At 39.0% G+C, this 19,303-nt stretch overlaps 1 protein-coding gene across 2 annotated transcripts; it reads right to left on the reverse strand.

The window, feature by feature from the left end:
* Window positions 1-1,076: 1,076 nt before the first annotated feature.
* Window positions 1,077-17,862, reverse strand: LOC122657349 (metal transporter Nramp5-like). Of its 2 annotated transcripts, XM_043852022.1 has the most exons (13): window positions 17,705-17,862; window positions 17,029-17,069; window positions 16,862-16,940; window positions 16,559-16,663; window positions 15,945-16,054; window positions 14,556-14,737; window positions 14,355-14,424; window positions 13,859-14,032; window positions 13,665-13,769; window positions 13,432-13,563; window positions 12,642-12,737; window positions 12,359-12,537; window positions 1,077-1,167 (listed from the first exon to the last, which is right to left on the reverse strand). In XM_043852022.1, exons 1-13 carry the CDS (start codon window positions 17,808-17,810, stop codon window positions 1,092-1,094), a joined length of 1,455 nt encoding a protein of 484 aa, XP_043707957.1. In that variant the 5' UTR covers window positions 17,811-17,862; the 3' UTR covers window positions 1,077-1,091. The 2 variants fall into 2 exon arrangements, with proteins under 2 accessions (XP_043707957.1, XP_043707956.1); XM_043852021.1 differs by lacking the exon at window positions 1,077-1,167 and having other exon boundaries at window positions 12,158-12,537.
* Window positions 17,863-19,303: the final 1,441 nt, after the last annotated feature.

The following is a 19,303-nucleotide window of genomic DNA, read 5'->3' on the forward strand; positions in this document are numbered from 1 at the left end:
TCCTCAAGTGTGTAACTTGGGTTGTTGCTTATATGACAATGCGCCACTGGGCTATATGTCCTGGTTTTTTGTGTAATTGGTGAAGGATCATAGAAGAGTTGGGGTCGAATTAGGGTTTAGGGTTTAAGGGTTTTAGGGTTTTAGGGTTTTTTCACATCTCCTCTATGTAATCTCACCAATAATGTTGTTCCAATGTCTGTCGTTTATCCAATTATTATGAGCAGGTCACCTTGTTAGCTTGTTTTCCATTGGTAGCTCCTTGTAATTGAAGGCGAGTGATCCCCTACAGAGAAGGTTCAGAGTTCATTAATAGTTGGATGTTGCTGACGAAACTTCTCTTTCCTTGTGGGACAACGTGTGCCGGGTTTGGGACAGCAAGTAAGAGTCTCTTCCTTACCTATATTAACCATAATCTGTTCTCAAATGAAGATCAAGTACGATGGGCACCCGTTGAACAGCCTGCTTCGAGTCTTTGAGTTTCTTAACTCGGTTTGGTGATGTTGGAAAAAGGATAAAAGTGTTTGGATTCCACGCAGAAGGTGGAAGTAATAATACCATATTGGATGTGAGTAGCCATAGAGACTTATAGGTACTTGGTCACGTAGCCAGTTTTTAAGGATGAGTTCTACCCAAACCTTTATCAAGTGCTATTGAACCAAACTCAAAGATGTGGGGATGTGGGTGGAAAGATCTCATCCCACATCTGGATGTGAAAAGCCCAATGTCGGTACTTGGCACCCTCTCCTTAATGGCTCCTTGAGGATGAGTTTTCGACAGGTACAGGAACCAATAGGAACCATAACCCAAGGCATTCCCAGTTACGAACCAGTTATGAGAGTGGCACTTTAATTATACTTGACGAAAATCAAATTACAATGGAAATGAAATCTTCTCAAGGAATGAAAGAAAAATGACATGGACTCGGATCTTGGAACAATATTGGATCTCACATCGCAAAAGAGCAGATCAGTTTCTTCTTCTTCCATTTGGATGAACAAACTAATGAATGGTATGAGTTATGTAGGAACAATATGATCAGCCACCTTCACCTCGTAGACCAGTTTGGGGCTCATAGCATGGGTTCCTTTCTGTTATTCAGTTTCGTTAGTCCCATCGGTGTATGCCGCCCAACGTGGGGACTCTGCTGGAGCAGTCTCCCTTTTTAATGTCAAGTAGGCCAGCATTCTCATATAAGCCATCATTATAGGGAAAATCAGAACCCCTGTGAAGATGGATCCCATTTTACTCATGTGATTGCTCGTCATCCAGCCCATAATGCTTGCACATAAGAAATATAGATTGATCCCAGTTAAGCACACCCCTAGGAACCATGAAGTTAGGTTTACCTGTTATAGAACCATGGAAGGGTTCATATTTAAACTATCAGAACGAACGTAGAATTTAAAAGAGAAGAAGTTCTTGGGAGCACCATCAGAGAGCTCATGTGATGACCCATCTTGGTTTTGCTGCTAGTGAACCGAAGTAGTGGAATCAACACAAATGGTAGTTCAAATGATAAGATCAACTGCAACAGCAATGGACAATATTAATGATAGGTTTCTATATCATCTCAGATGAGCAAAGTTTATCTCTGTTTTCAAGCGCTTGTTGGTATAAAGACCGAAGCAAAGATAATTAGCTTTCCTGCTCCAGATGAGCCACCAACAATAGAAGCTACTAGGCTTGGCACAATTGCAATACATCGAGTAAGCAAGTTTCTTAACCAGAGCTTCATCTTTAAATCCAAAAATCCCTGCAAACAAAACAAGTGCATGGCTCTCCTTAATTATATTATTCCTAATAAAACCATTACTCTGAATTGATTAATTACATTTCTAAGCCCACCTCCATAACATACTGGCCTGCATAGGTTCCTGTGACAGTGGAACTCTGACCTGAAGCAAGCAATGACAGGGCGTATAGTTTTGAACTCCAATTCCCAAGTGCATTCTATAAGAATTTCCAAAAGTTAAAAGAGTTACTTGTTGAAAAAAAAAAAGGAGAAATCAAAATTTGAGAAGAAGCTTCAATGGTGGAGGAGATGCTGTGAGACCTTGAGCAAGAAATCCGCGGAATCGAGGGAAATGTTCTTGCAATGGGCTTTGTTATGGAAGGAGAGATCAGGATTTGAGCAGACGCTACCACTAACCGAGACAACTGCCACATTGATCAGGAATGCTAGGAACAAAGCTAGACCACTTTCAATCAAGAAGTACTTACGTGCACTCTGCCAGATATCGAATTCGAAAGAAAACGAGGTTAGTAGAGGTTATTAATGAAATGAGAATAAACTGATCGATGTGGGAATGAATTTATTTATTACTCACATTGATGCCGTGGGAAGAGTGAGTGACTTTCCTTGAGATAACTAAGGCTGAATGAAGAAAGAGGTTATGCCTGCAATTTGTTTGTAAATAAGCCAATTTGATTGAATCGAATATAACAATATGGATTCTTTATGTTAAGCACTTCAAATCGAAATGGGTTTTAAGAAAACAGTTGCAGTATATGCTCATTAGAGGAAATTATTAAGCAGGGGTTAGGGACTTACGGCATGATTAGAGCTCCTAATAGCGCAACTGCATCTCGGGTGGCTCGATTACCCATCAATTTGGGGACAAACATACCAATGGCGATCTCCCTTGGAGAGGGCTTGGCATGAACCATCACTCCCAGGAAGCAGGTTCCCACCACCATTAACAGGATACCTATTGCCATCTCCAGCTTCCTTATCTATATCATTTAGTTCAGAAGACATTAAATCTTAATATTATCCAAGAAAGCAGGTGTTTGTATAAATTACTTAAACTTCTTACTATATTTAGTATTGATGTTTTTTAGATGTAATTTTTATAGAAGAAAGAATATCGTCACTCTGTGTAGGTTATGCTATTGTCTCCATGTGTCTATCTCTTCTCCCATAATAGGGGTAGATATATAATTTCATAACACGGAAGAGAGAGAGAGAGATAGACATAAGGAGCTGATAGCATTACGCATTAGCATTCTTTCTCTCAATTTGTATTTTACTTTTCAAATCAAAGGGATTTAAATCCAAAGTAAAGTAAAAATAAATCACCAAGTATGGAATGATTTGGAATAATTAAAATTTTTTTTTCGGAGTAGAAATTTAGAATTAATAATAAATTCATGATTCTAAAAGTTTCTTTTTTAGGTTTAAAATTTTCACTTCTCTTTGAATCTCTCTTGCTTGGAGAGCTAAAACAGGTAAAAACATTCCATTCAAGTTCAAAGTACAGAACTGTTTGATATTTTACTGAAAAATAAAATATATTTTAAAGAGAAAGATACCTTTAGAGTTTGATTACAAGGAAAATGCAAAATTTCCTTAAGAAGATGCAGCGTTTTCTTTACACATCTAAATGGGCCGGGCCTTCTATTTTTAGGCTCACCAAGAGCCTAGGCTTCCAAAATCCACAGGCTTGCTAGAATTTTAGAACGGAACGAAATTAGCCAAATTGAACCAGAATCGATGAGGGTGCATAATTACTTTTAGGGAAGATGAATATTGCCTGGTGTTTTTTTTTTTTTGGTTAGAATGCAAACTTCATTAAACAAGAACGGAAAAACTCCTATCGTCTACCACATGAGAGGTAGTTAGATAGGGATCGAAAATGGGCCAAACAATCCTCTCCGTAATTTTACTTTTTTACCCTTTTAGTTTAACATTTTATTTAATGAATTTAAATCATATTGTTTCACATAAGATTTGCCTTATAGAACTTTAAACTTTTTAAAAATCTTTTTTTACCCAAACATTAAATGCAACATTAATATACTTTCAATAATAAGAAAATGGGCAATTAGAAAACAAAAATTATAACTTCTTAGTTCATCACTTTGGTGACAACAAGTTAATCCTTAGCTGATTGTAGGTTTGAGCTTCGTAATTAGGCCTTGTAGAGGCAATTGGTAAACCTCACTTGTTTTTGTAAACACACGAAACAACCTAGCTGACCATCCAGGTCAGGGTTTTAGGTATCGATATCGGGTACCTGTGCCTGTATCATTGGTGACCGATGCGGATCAGCTGGTATCCTCCGTGACTGGCCAGGATTGGACACAAATTAAAAAACAAACCTCTTTTTGACTGAAACTTTTGATTAGTACCAGCTGGTACCGATGCCTAAATCTGTGATCCGGGTAGGGTAGTGTAAGTTGTAACCACTCACACCATATTTTTGCAGGCCGAAGAGAAGAAGGGTATTAAGTCCGGCAAGGAGCACCCCAACCCAGATAGGTACTTTGAGAAGTATGTTGAGAGCAATGGCGATTCCTATCACTGCATATCATCAATTGATTAAGCATCAATTTAATTGAATAAGTTTCATTAAAAAAAAAAATTAAAAAATTAGGTGAATCAGAAACTATATAGCATGGTAGTCTAGACACTATAGTCTTAGAATGATCTTAAGGGGGGAAGTGTGATTTTATAAATTATGTATATAGTTAAGCACAGACCTTCAGGGATGTCGACGGCGATAATGGCGATCTCAGCGAGGATCCAAAGGCAGTAATTCACCTTCTTTGGGTATTCGGCCTTACACTGCTCAGCCAGATGTTTCCCTATTTATGAAAACAATAGATTGAACCATTTATAACTTAGTAACTATAAATTTGTATCCTCTCAAGTGCAGTGCTCAATCAGTGCACCTTTTAAATACGTGCATCAGTCGATGCATTGCTCTTGAGATCGACTTGAATTATTATCCTCTCAAATGCAGTGGTCACCGTCCAATACACTTTAAAGGACAGTACACCGATAATCTCTAATAACTACTAAAGCTACGTACTGTGTAAAATGGTATGGGCCATGGGGTAACTATATATCATGCATGCATGAGAAATATCGATAGATAGATAGATAGATAGATGGATAGATAGTGATTGTGATGCATGTGGTGATAGAGATCGAAAGAGAATTTATAACCTGTGACGACTCCTAGATTTGCAGAGCGAGATTGAATTATCAAGGCGAAGGTCAGCCCAATAAGAACGATCCACAACAACTGCTCTCACAGTGACCAGTTGAATTAGTAGTGTACTTAATTTGAAGGAGAGAAGGAGAGAGAGAGAGAGAGAGAGAGAGAGGTGATAACCTTGAATTTGTGGTCAGCTCCGGCTTGTAAATCTGTCTGCACTGTTCCATATATGAAATTATGAATTGCTCATTGTTATTAAACGGGAGAAATTAAATTAAAATTTCCATACAATCAAAATATAATTAATGCCAAGAATTGAAACTATTAATTCCACTCTTCTTGACTTTAATTTGAACACCAGATGATAGCGAGTCCGGATCATCAGCTCCCCACGTGGGGAGAAGAACTACGTACCCTCCCCAAATGGGATCCAACCATCCATATGGGATCAGAGCCCCCTTGACTCATGCATGGTCAGACGACACTCAGACCCCATGGATGGATGGTTGGATCCCAGTTGGGGAGGATCCAGACTCGATGATAGCTATAGTCTCCCTAGCTGGAGGGGGAGGGGGAGTGACACTGGTAGGTGATGCCATGGATCGGGTAAGCACAGAATGCTCCGGCGAGGGTTTCTACTTTCTATATAACTTGTAATTATTATTCACTGGATTGATTTGCAGAGTTTTGGTCCCTAACCCTCTCAGTATAACCCAGCTTAATATTGAAATGTTAATGGGTACTGCTAAAAGTGAGTAACAAAGACAACCAGGGCCTCAGGACAAGGAATGCTAAAGAGAAAGAAGAAGAAGAAAGAGGAGTGAGTGAGAATATGGTTGATTACAGTTTCCAGGGTCGAGGTAAGACACGGAAACTAGAAAACCAGGGCCTACATAACCTAATAGCTTCTTCCATGTTGGGCTCTCTTGTATTTGAACAAGAGTCGCCATTCCTTATCTCTTCTCTCTCTCTCTCTCTCTCTCTCTCTCTGCCTTCGATGAATGCAGGAGCCTTAGTTGTAGTAAGTCGAATTTATAGACTGATATCTGTTATCATGGGGAGGTAGATTAATTGAATTGATGGTGCATGGTACATGGTGCAGCCAAAGGGTCAGGGGAAGCAAGTGGATCGTTGCAGCTGGTTCATGTTGGATCAAATCCGGGTCGAGCTTTCAGACCATAACTTGGTTGGTTGGAATTTATCAATGGTACCCACTACCCACCACTGCAATTTGCAATTGGATCTCTCTCTGTGGCTGTCCACAAGTTGGGAAATAAAAAATGGTTTGTTGTTCCCTTCTTGGCCACCCGTTGATCAATCCAAATCCTCTACTTCCGCCTTTCCCTATTGCCGTGTGCGCGTTCTGTTCCACACACAATAAGGCGCACAAAGACCGCCGTACCTCTGTCTGAGCATCTTGCCCAAGCCAGGGTAAGACAGTCTTTACGCACCTTGTTGTGTGTGGAACGCACACGACAGTAGGGGCAGACAGAAGCAAAGGATCCGGATCTTTCATTGGGATTTGGGAGTACAAAAACAAAAAATGGAATAAATTTCTTCCACCCAGCCATAGAGATACTTCACCTAACATCTTAGGGTACAAAGATTCCTACAGGGTTTTAGTATTTTTTCAAAACACACCTGTGAGTCCATCACATACCCCCGCATAGAGGGAGAAAACTTGGTTCAAAAAAGAAAAGGACAAAGTTTTCCTTCATCCATGGATGACAGTTCACCAACTATCTTAAGGTTCACAAATCCCTCCTAGGATTTTAGTATGTTCCAAAATACTTTCCTGATACCCATTTCCATCCTCTCCCACCTCTCGATGATGGGCATGGGTGGAGGAAAAAAAAAATCATAATTAATGATAAGAGAAAAATTTTCCTTCCACAACAGTGGCGAGAATTAGAGAACATCTGCTACCCATTACACAACTCTTTCTTATCCCCGGAGTAACTTCTGATGAAGATAAGGAAAATTGTATAAACTATGAAGCATCAATTAACATGCCATATATCTTCGACACATTTAAAGGATCGATCTGAACCATTCAAGTAGTAGGTCCGTCCGACTTTGATGATAATCAAACAAAAATAAATAAATAAAAAAATAGTATAAACTATGAATCACCGGCCAATTTAATTTCTAAGATTGAATTCACCAAACAACACTAGGTCCACTCTTGAATAAAATATTCAAACACATTAAAATTCAAATCGAATCCTATCAATGGCGGCCGACAGAATTCGGTAGTTCAATGGAAAACCATGGTGGTGCTTAGATAATATTGAACATCTTAATTCACTTTTTTGGGACATACAGTTCTGGTTTTTTAGTACAACGTTACAGTGAAGTTTTTTGATAAACAATAGTATTGCTTATAAGAGATTCATTAGGATCTAGGTTTATGAGAATGTAAATCTCCTATTTTACATCAGCAGTAATACAATACTCATTTCTTCCTCAAAATAATAATAATAATAATATTATGGGGAAGAGTTTTCTATCTGAGTGTGTGGCATGGGGACTAATGGGAATGTACACGAAAGCATAAAAAAGGATAGGATTTTCACTTTTCATGCGTGTATGGTGATCATTTTGCTCCATCTTGTGTCTAAGTGCAGGAGCCACGCTCTTGGACAGAGTCTTCTTTTTTCCCTAATAATAATAACAGAAGAAAGAGAGATGGTTTCATAGATGCATGCACATTGTAAGAAAGGATCTGCATGCATAAACCAATGAGGGATTGAAAAATGATATCTTCTATATGAGGCGCATATGGTCAGAATAGGGGAGGGAAAATGTTAGTGTGGGTTCCACTGTTTATTACGTGAGGAAGGTATAAAGGGATCTGTCCTAGGACGGTGAAGCAATATTTTTCCCTAAAAATCAGAGAGAAAAAAAACTATGTCCGAGAGCGTGGCCCTGCGCCCAAACACAAGATGGGGCGAAATGTATGCCTCCACCCCCCCGGCCCTCCACAAAAGGCGAAAATCTCGCCCCTGTCGTTGTTTCCCCATACACTCTCATTGACCCCAATCGTAGAGGCCACACTCTCGGACAGAGAACGCGTTCCCATAAAAAAAATTTCCAATTGAATTCCAATTTGGACTGCATTTACATATCTAATGCAGACCTCTAAGGAATCGGAATCGAATCGGACATATCGATGGATTCATATAAGTATGGATTGTACTTGATATTGATACTTGATTAATACAATTTCGATGAGTCAGTTTAAACCTTAGCTAAACAATAAGGGACAAAGAACGCTACATGGTCGCGTGGCTAGTGTCACTGCTACACCCAGACACAGAACCATCTTGCCCCAATGAAAAGATGGAAATCCCGCCTAGATCAATGGTTGTGTGCGATCCCCTTGGCCAGCGGGCGTGCAAACTCTAGAGAACCAGGCAGCGTTTTCTAACCCAAACAATAATTTCTTGATCTAATATCAGCCCAATACACATTGTATCAATTTCACCCGCGACCGATATCGTGAACAGTGAACTACATCAATCTAATGCCAAAGCTTTTTCCATACGCAAAGTATGAATCAGAATGAGTGCATGACTGCATTGACGGGGTAAACCACGCTTCAGCATGAAACGGGTCGGATATATCCATGTGCCCAAGTTCAAATTTTCATAGAAGGCCAATTCGATATAAAATGCGGATCCGTATGTATATGAACGGAGCAGACAATCACATTACGATAGGGCTGTAAATAGATCGGATTCGGTTCGGATAGTGTTATATCCGCATCTGCATTCGATTAGCTATCGGACGGATTTGGATAGTGCCAAACGGAAACGAACAGTCTGGCAATATTAAATACTTCCAAGCTGGACGGATATCCGACATCAGGCGGAATCCAGGTCTGGATCAGGTCCATCCAATTTCGATTTGGATTGGTCGGGAATCTGCCTGATTCTACCCTAATCCTAGTTTTGTAATGTGGATCTGTCACTCACTCCAGCTTAGCCAGAAATTGTGATCTGCCATGGACAATCCGATCCTGCTTCTTTTGTTTTTTGTTTTTTGTTTTTTGCCTCTTAAACTTTATTAAGATAAAAAGGTAATAAGAACAAAAGGGGGACATAACCCGCCTAACCCCACTCATGGAGAAAAAATAAATCTCCACTCGAAACCAAGTCACCTCATTCTTTCCCATAGATACATCCTCCTCAGACATACTTACCGAATTCTTCGTTTTTTTAAATAGGGTTTTCTTTAACCCTTTTTATATAAGAACAACCATCTTTCGAACTTGTCATAAACTGAAACTGATGTCATCAAACCTATCAATGCTGTATTTCGTTGATGTAGAAGTCATGGATGCAAAATATGCAATGACTGAAGCAACATTCCAATTCATTAACGCAAATACCAAGAAACACGAATAAACAAAATAGATTTAAGCAAGGATGACAAAGATTTAACATGGTTCACAGACCAATTTGATGACCTACATCCATGGGCAAAGCTTAAGATGATTCATTATGTGATGGAAGAAAAATACAATGGAAGTCTCTCAAGAACACTCAAAAGTCGTAGCAAGAACTCTCTCCAGAAAACCCTAACATGACAAATGTCCAAATCCCACTCTTTTTCTTGCTTACACGAGAAGACAATAAACAAAGGAAATACTCATCCAAATGCGGGGCCTTCGCCGCCACACTCCCATACGAGATCAGTGATGATGACAAAGGACTTGGGCTGATACAAAATTTCTGGAACAATGCAAACTTTGAAACGGATTACAAGAATTCAAGACACACACACACATAACACATCAACATCAACGGAATTTCCACCTTTCATGGGGGGCACGATGGTCATTTCACCCCATCATATGTCTGGCCACAGGAGCCATGCTCCCAGAGAGAGTCCTTTTTTTTCTTTTTTTCATTTCTTGACTTCCAAACATAGCCTTAACAAGAGGGTTGGATCCTTTGGTCGAAAAAAGAGTGTAGAAGTGAGGATTATTGAGGAAACAACATGAAATCTACGTGTAGACGTACTAGGGAGACAATTACTAGGTGTGATACTCATCGTCTTTATGACATTTGTTAATTATATGTACCGAATGGTACATAGTATTGTAACTTGATAGGAGGGGAGTCTTCCTCTATCGAGATTTGAGTGTTGGAATCCTATTATGTTTAGGTGTCTTAGAATCAGCTGTCTTGAGTGTTGGAGTCCTATTATGTTTAGGTGTCTTAAGAGTCAGTGCCCCTTTCCATCGAACTTCGTCTTTGTCTTTCAACCTTCTTCTTCACCAATTCTGGTTCTCAAGTTCTTAAATTGTCGCAACTCCCCCATCAAGTTACAATAATATGTATCATTGGAACACTTAACTGGATCATAGACCAGGATCTTCTGCAATACCGGTGGGGTGGCGGTGCATATCCGATGGTACAATAGAGACCAGGTGGTACATATGACACACATGACCTCTGCCGTGCCGGATATGCACCGCCACCCCATGCCGAGGATTTTAATTCCTGGATCATCTGCTGGTAGTACCAGGCTAAGCTGTAGGCCTGTTGGTCCCTCAGGCTAAGCCCTTTTCATTATCAGCCTTTCAGCATCTCCTTTTCAGTGTGGGTACATATTTGATAATACTGAACTGGGACCACCACTACTTGGACAACTTTTGCACCTTTTCTTATATATTTCACCACCACCAATAATGTAGTAGAACCAGTGTCTCTCTGTCGTTTATCCAATTATTATGACCACACCTTGTTTGCCATTGGTGGCTTCTTGTGAATGAATGCAAAGTTTCCCCATCAGTTCAGAGAATAAGGGAAGAAAAGTTATCACTTTATCTTTAAAACAAAAAAAAAAAAAAGTTGCTGTGGAAACTTCTCTTCCCTAGTGGGATGATTTTTTGTTTTTTGAGTAGGAAGAAACTTTAGCAATGCTCTTTTTGACTTTATGATTTAACGATTTCAAAATGATTAGGGCAAGTGGGATTAAGAAATAAAAGTGCTTTAGGTAGGTTGATGAAATGATTTATGGGCATATAGGTTAGGCCTTGAGTTAAAGTAAACATTTAAGGGGAAGATTGTTTTTGCATGGCCACATTTAGAAAGTTTTCTTATAAGCATTCCACCATTTTGAGTCAAGTGAACAAACAATATATCACAATTTCAACTATTGAGTAGAGAGGATATGGTTAAAAATTGACTAGCAAACGGCATAGAGAAGTGCAGTAAAAAGGTATCATACATTGGAGGGCAGTTAAATAATTTCACATTAGGAGGAAGAGAGAGACATTGAGATGCTAGCATACCCTAACCCAACAGTTTGGAGAACCATTTATTTAAAGAAAATAGAGGAGGTGCACCCATAAGGTGTGGTAAAACAGTATCATACATTAGAGGTCGGCGAGGTCATTTCATAATAGGAGGAAAGAGATAGACACAAAGATGCTAGCATGCCCTATCTCAGCAGCTTAGAGTACTCCTTCCCTCAACTTTAGAGAGAGGATTCTCCGAGCAAACAGCATCGAGGAGCACACCAATAATTAAGATGTGACAAAACAGTATCATACATTGGAGGGCAGCGATGTCACAAAGTATTTTTATTGCGTGATGGGGTCTTCGATTATGGTAAGCAAAGAGCACAATACTAATTTGGTCCTGGGAAGAAAGAATTGCAGTTTCCGCGCTCTCGCCTTCATTGCGAAGACCTTCACCAAGGCCTGTAAAACCAATTTTGAATTATTTTGCCTACAATATAGATTGATACACCACACTGGTATATATTGATATTGTATCTACATCGAGTATCAGGGTAAGGCAGATCATTATGTCCCCCCTTTGTTCTTATTGGTTCTATATCTTAATAAAATTTAGGGGTTTCCCCAGGTCCCAGATAATATTCGGACTAAAAAAAAAAAAAAAGTATCAAGTGATACCAGAACCCTGATTGTACCTGATCGTAGTGTGTCTAACTTTATAATGGTTTCAAATATTAGAAGCAATATTATTTAGGGAAGATTATTAATTACTTCAAGCTGTGTTTATGGGTTTCAAGCTGCGATACCAGTTATGAAGGCTGACACTTAAATTAATTTAATCCACAGATGCCATTATATATACTTCATGAAATTAAGTCAAATTACAGTAGTGGAAATAAAATCCCCCAGATATCTCACAACCCAAAAGATCGATCGAGAAGAACCTCTGATCTAATCTTCCTTTTTTGATGAGTACAAACAACCAAATAGGTTTATGAGTTATAATTATGTAGAAACAATATCATCCACCTCCACTTCGTCAACCATTTTAGGGCTCATCATAGCAGGGCTTCCTCTCTGTAATTCAGTTTCATTAATAGTCCCAACTGTGTATGTCGCCCACCGTGGAGTCTCAGTCGGAGCAGTAGTCTCCCCTTTTAATGTCAAGTAGGCCAACATTGCCATATAAACCATCATTATTGGGAAAATCAGAATCCCTGTGAAGAAGGAACCCAATTTGCTCATCTGGTTGCTCATCATCCAATCCATCAAACTTGCACCTACAAAGTATAAGTTGATCCCAATCGAACACAACCCTAAGCACCATGAAGCTAAGGTTACCTGTAAACCAACATTAATGTCAAAACACAAAGGACAACTATGTTAGCATTTATTATTAGAAGAAGAAGAGCAGATGAACAAGGTATGGTTCTTGGGGCACCTACCATTAGAGAGCTCTTGTGGTAACCCATCTTGGTTTTGCTGCTAGTGAACCGAAGGAGTGGAATCAACACAAACGGTAGTTCAAATGATAAGATCAACTGCACCAGCAATATTGGACAATATTAATGATGTCTTATAATTTCAAAATGAGCAAAGTTATCTTTGTAATCATGTATGGGTTATGCATTAGTTATTGAGTGGGGTTGGATTAGTGGATGGATGTTGATTGGCAGGCCTAATTGGAATGATCTCCACAATAGGTTAATGAGCTTCAGTTAACCATGTTAAGTTGTAAGGACTTGAGTAAATCTATTTACAACTGGGCCTTATTATTATGAGAGAGTCTCAATTGTAATATACAAGTTTCAGGGTTAGTCTATGCCCCGTCTATATAAAAGAAGGGACGTAGTTTTCTGTTTGGGAGTGTGGCCTACACTAGTACTCTCATGTGTGTATCTCTCTCCTCCTTAAAACAAGGGGGTAGAGGTGTATTTTCACATAGGGAGGAGAAAGATAGACTCATGGGTGTGCTAGCGTAGGCCACACTCCCTAACAGAGTTCTTTTTTCCTTATATAAAAGAAACACTACATACCCATTAATTGTTATCAATTCCCAATTTACATAGTGAGGGGAGCATTTGAGGAGATCTTCTAAAAGCAATATGGATCTGAGTACGATTTCAATTGAATCTCTATTATTGTATATTATTTATGTTTTTTGATCCTGTCATATTGATCTTATAATTATTCTATCAATTTTTGTTTATTTCAAGGGTTTGGTGGTATAAATACCGAAGCAAAGATAATTAGGCTTCCAGCTCCAGATGAGCCACCAACAATAGAAGCTACTAGGCTTGGCACAATTGCAATACATCGAGTAAGCAGGTTTCTTGACCAAACCTGCATCTTTAGATCCAAAAATCCCTGCAAACAAAACAAGTGCATGGCTCTCCTTAATTATATTACTCCTAATAAAACGAACATATATTACTCTGAATTGATTAATTAAATTTCTAAGCCCCCACCTCCATAACATACTGGCCTGCATAGGTTCCTGTGACAGTAGAACTCTGACCTGAAGCAAGCAATGACAGGGCGTATAGTTTTGAACTCCAATTCCCAAGTCCATCCTATAAGATTTCCAAAAGTTAAAACGGTAATAAAAGGAGAAATAAAAAATTGTGAAGAAGCTTCAATGGTGGAGGAGATGTTGTGAGACCTTGAGCAAGAAAGCCGCGGAATCGAGGGTAATGTTGTTGCAATGTGCTTTGTTTTGGAAAGACAGATCAGGCTTTGAGCAGACGCTACCACTAACCGAGACAACTGCCACATTGATCAGAAATGCGAGGAACAAAGCTAGACCACTTTCTATCAAGAAGTACTTGCATGCACTCTGCGAGATATCGAATTCGAAAGAAAACGAGGTGGGTAACAAACAATTAAACCAATTAGAGTAAATTGATCGATATGAGAATGAATGAATGAAATCTTAGGGTTTAGAATTTAAACACAAGGTTGCTTAAAGCAATACACTCTGCATATCAAGTTTGGAATAACCAGTTTGCTGCTTCTAGTTAGTATTTATAGAAAAAAATAGAGTTTTAGGTTAGATGGGTTTTATCCGATGGAACCCATCATAGTCTTATTCTTTATTCAAGTAGATTATATTAAAACATATAAAAGAATTATAGAATATACCAACATGAAATACTCACATTGATGCCGTGGAAGGAGTGAGGGACTTTCCTTGAGATAACTAAGGCTGAATGAAGAAAGAGGTTGTGCCTGCAATTTGTTGAAACACAAATGGGAAAAGTCTAAACAAATGATCGAAGTGTGTCTGTGTCTTCATTTCCTTTCATACTCAAGATTGCTTATATTTGTTTGTAAATTATTAAGCGAGATTAGGGAATTACGGCATGATGAGAGCTCCCAACAGTGCAACTGCGTCTCGGGCTGCTCGATTACCCATCAATTTGGGGACAAACATTCCAATGGCGATCTCTCTAGGATCGGGCTTGGCATGTACCATCACTCCCAAGAAGCAACTTCCCACCACCATTAGAAGAACTCCTATTGCCATCTCCAGCTTCCTTATCTATATCATACAGTTCAGAAACCATTAAATCTTAATATTACCCAACAAAACATATAATAAAAAATAATAAAAAAATCTTGGGTGAAGAAAGAACCTCTTAATCCATTGGATCTGACCCTCCACCTTGGGCGGAGTTAATGATGGATTCTGATCCTCCACGGCCGGGCAGGAGCTGCCATTGTGCTGCCTATACCAAGACAGGGGCCAAATGATCGCCTTACCCACTGCCCGAACATCCTACCTAAGTGGGGTCCATGCCCCTATCTAGGTGTAGGCAGCACAATGGCCACTACCTGCCCGGCCGTAGAGGATCCAAATTGAGTTAATGATAATCTACGGTTTTCCAGACTTTCGGGACTCCGATCATAATTTCATCCCTCATGGGAAGAAAAAAAATTTGGCTGCTACCTAAGTTGCAACAATGTTCCTGCTATCTGGGCTTGCAGCCAGAGAAATGAAATAATTCACCTCCTCTTAGGATTTACAAATACCCTCTGAGGTTATATTATTTTCCAAAAGACCTTTTTTTGATTCCATATCTCTATGGATATGAACCAGGTAGCAGGAATATTCCTGTAACCTGGGTAGTAGCAAAATTTCCTCCATAACTCAAATCACTTGGATGAAGATAGTCTTTTACCCTGGGACAGAAATGGGTTGTGCTTCCATTTTTTGACCCACAGAGAGCCTAAATGGGTTGTTGCAGGAATGAAATATATCTTCCTAATTTTTTGTATTTTCTAAAATATCCTTTTAGATTTCATTTTTAGAAATTTTTATAGTACAAATATAACAACAAAATTTCGTCCAAATAAAATACATGTAAAAAGCATATAACTTAACTATTATTGGCCAGTACTATTAATGATGCTCAGATCAGACCCACGAAAGAAAAGGAGAGTGGGGCCACCAGTACGTCAAAGAAGTACCGGGGGGTCTCTACGAACCTTCCTCAAACTTTCCTCTTGAGCCCACTTAGTCAGTGAGGGTCTGTTCTGTATGGTTAGTAGCCCTACAAGGCCCAATCCCAATTGTTTGTTTTGTGGTCTCAACTCTTGCTAGTATCTAAATTTGCTTTATCACTGTCTGTTAATGACAAGAACAAACCCTGATGCTTGCATGTTCGATCCTTGTAATTGGTTATTTTAGAAGCAAGTGGTAAACCTCATATGCCTAAATGGGTAATGTTAAGTTGTAAACTACTCACCCCATATTTTTGTAGGCCCAGGAGAAGAAGAGTGTTTAGTCCAGCAAGGAGCACTCCAGCCCAGATGGGTATTTTCATAAGTATGTTGAGAGCAAAGGCGGTGCCTATCACTGCATATCAATCAAGCATTTACTTTTCAGTGAATCAGAAACCATATAACATATCAATAATCTAGCATTACTTTTCGTATAGGCTTATCGGTATTGTCAGAGCCCGATACTGATATGGATCGGGTGTATTGACCAAATATTGTGGATCCTTTTTTAAATTGTGCCTGATACTAACAGCCCGATTCCAATCAATCCTCATGTGTATCGGTCGATACATACACGGACACTAATATTGATACCCATAACCTTAATCTATACGAATCCTAGGGCTGGTGATATTTATATATGGTACTACTATACCTTCTTTTAATTGCCCTTTGTTTATTTTAGAAAAGCATTTTCAAAAATAATTTAGAAGTGACATATCATTATGTCATTATATACATGTAAAATGAAACTATATTATATTAAAAGGACAAAAAAAAATAAGGTTACAAATTATTTGACACAGTTTGAAGGTGTCAATAAGAAAATCTCGTTAGACATATATGCACACGGACATACCTTCAGGGATGTCGGCGGCGATGATGGCAATTTCGGCGAGGATCCAGAGGCAGTAATTTACCTTCTTTGGGTATTCAGCCTTACAGTGCTCAGATAGATGTTTCCCTATGTATGAAACAATAGATTAAACCATATATGTATATAGCTTAGTACGTAACTACAGTGTACGTACGTACCCGTACGTGTAAAATGGTATGGGTCATGCATTATGAGAAAGACAGATACATGTATATAGATAGTGATAGTGATAGTGGGTGTGATGCATGGTGATGATAAGTTTGATAGAGAATTAGAATTTAAAACCTGTGGCGACTCCCAGGTTTGCTGAGCGAGATTGAATTATCAAGGCGAAGGTCAGTCCAACAAGAACGATCCACAACAACTGCTCTCACTCACTCACTCACAGTGACCAAGTTAGAGAAAACAAGCTTTAATTAAGGTACACTAGGCACAGAGACAGAGATGATTACCTCGAATTTGTGGTCAGCTCCGGCTTGTAAATCCGTCTGCACTGTTCGCTCCACGTAGCCCCACCCAAGCAGGAAATTAAGGAAGAAACATTTATGTATAAGTTCATGTATTATTTCAAAACAAGAAGTAAAGCAATAGTATATATGTCTGTGTGTGTGTTTTGTGGTTGCAAGTTTGAAAACATTTCCATGCATGGTTTTCTTCTTCATAAATTCTTTATAATTAATTTGAAAAGAATGTGTGTCTCCGGCCATGATCATTATTATTAAATGGAAGGAAATAAATAAATAAATATTTCCCATGCAATCAAACATATATAACACCAAAAATTGAAACTATTTCACCCTTATTTTAAAATTGGACACTTCTCCGTTCTCTTTCTTGACTTTCAGAACACAGATGATAGCTATACTCCCTCTCTTGTTGCATCTCAAGCTGAGCAGGTTTGGAAGAGGGAGTACTGAGTGGCACCGGTAGCTAGGTTATGCCGCCGGTTAAGCACACAGTTCTCCGGCGAGGGTTAATTTCTGCTTTAATTAATTATAATTTCTAATCATCACCTTGAAATGGTAATGGGTAGTGCTAAAAATGAGCAACAAAAACAACCAAACCATAGATGCACCTAAATAATAAAAAGACCTGCAGGACAAGGAAAGCAAAAGAGAAATTGTTTACAGTTTCCAGGGTCGAGGTAAGCCACGGAAACTAGAAAACCAGGGCCTACATAACCTAATAGCTTCTTCCATGTTGGGGTCTCTTGTATTTGAACAAGAGAAGCCATTCCTTATCTCTTCTCTCTTTCTCTGTGTGGCTTCTCCTGCCTTCAATGGATGGAAAGAAAGCAAATAAGTCGAATATAAATAGAGTGATTGGAGAATTGAATTCATGATCGATGGTACTACGTACGGTAGTGCACCCAAAGGGGTTAGGCCCGTTAGGGGAAGTGGGTCGATATTACGTGGTTTAGGTTTGGATCAAATTCGGGTCGGTTTCTGACCATAACTCGGGTAGTTGGCATTTATCAATCGTACCAGTGTTTCGTACCTTTCAGATGATCAATATGGGACCCTCTCCATGTGGATTATGGATTGTGGCATATATATATATATATATAAAAGATGCTCTTTTGTCACAAATGAAAGATTTTTGTAAATGTTAGATTGATTGATTGTCATCGCTCCAATTGGATCAAAGCGTCTCCTGTTTATACTCTTCTATCCATCTGTATTTCACCTTGTATCTTGAACAAGAAACTGTCTTCTATAAATAAAACAAGGGAGAAAGTTCTCTGTCCGGGAGTGTGGCCTATGCCAGCACTCCCATGAGTCTATCTCTCTCCTCTCCATTTGAAAAGACATCACTGCCCCCTTACTTTGAGGGGGAGAGAGATAGACACATGGGAGTGCTGGCATAGGCCACACTCCCGGATAGAAAATTACTTAACAATTACAAAAAAAAAGCCAAATATTCTCTGTGCCGAGGGCGCAAGCTGCACCCAGACACATGGGGATGGGCAAAATGATCATCTTGTCCTCCTAAATGACAGGCCCATGTGTCTAGGCGCAGGATGTGCTGCAGCATAAAGAATATCAACCCCAAAAAAAATTAGGTTTGCTGATGCTACATGTCCCCTTGTTTTCATAAATATCTTCTTAAGCACTCTTAGTGGCAATATGGAGGGGCATTTATGAAAACATAAGGATGTGTGTCATCAGGAAATAATATATTTGAAGCAATCACATACAGGTAGGTGATGAACTAGACTCAATATAACGGTTTGTCGGTACCTTTGATGGTTACCTTTATTTTCATTTTAATTAGTATCGAACATGAATACAAACAAGACGCAAAAATGCCTTCATAATCTTAGGGGAAAGCTTTTGAGTCATAGCGACGGACATATGTCCCATCCCTTATCATTTAGGGCACAAAAGGGATATTTTTTGGAGCACAAAATAAAAGGACATGCATCCTCCGTTGAGTGTATATATGCACATACATGCAGTGAAGCTTTCAAAGTTTTCCTTCACCCACAGAGAAAGAGAATAAAAAAGCATCTTTTTCTTTCTTATTGTACGAAGTTTTTCTCTACTCCTAGAGTCACATTTGATGAAGATAGGGATTCTCTTGTTGTGGGGAAGAGAAATCCGTCCTAAAAATAATAAAGGATTGCAATTTATAGGCCTTATAATATAAAGTTTTGGGGAAAATTTTCATACACGGTTCATAGCTGTGTATGTGAGAGGGTCTCTCACAAAGAGTTGGAAAAGTCAT

This window comes from Telopea speciosissima, chromosome 4 (genome assembly GCF_018873765.1).
Source record: "Telopea speciosissima isolate NSW1024214 ecotype Mountain lineage chromosome 4, Tspe_v1, whole genome shotgun sequence".
NCBI lineage: Eukaryota > Viridiplantae > Streptophyta > Magnoliopsida > Proteales > Proteaceae > Telopea > Telopea speciosissima.

What these genes read in the sequence shown, in the direction of transcription:
- LOC122657349 (XM_043852021.1), bottom strand. Translation starts at nt 17,810, where the DNA reads ATGGCTTCTCTTGTTCAAATACAAGAGACCCCAACATGGAAGAAGCTA. An exon ending in TTACCTCGACCCTGGAAACT is followed by an intron (nt 17,070 to 17,704) that starts GTAAACAATTTC and finishes TGGAGCGAACAG; the next exon opens with TGCAGACGGATTTACAAGCC. An exon ending in AAACCTGGGAGTCGCCACAG is followed by an intron (nt 16,664 to 16,861) that starts GTTTTAAATTCT and finishes TTTCATACATAG; the next exon opens with GGAAACATCTATCTGAGCAC.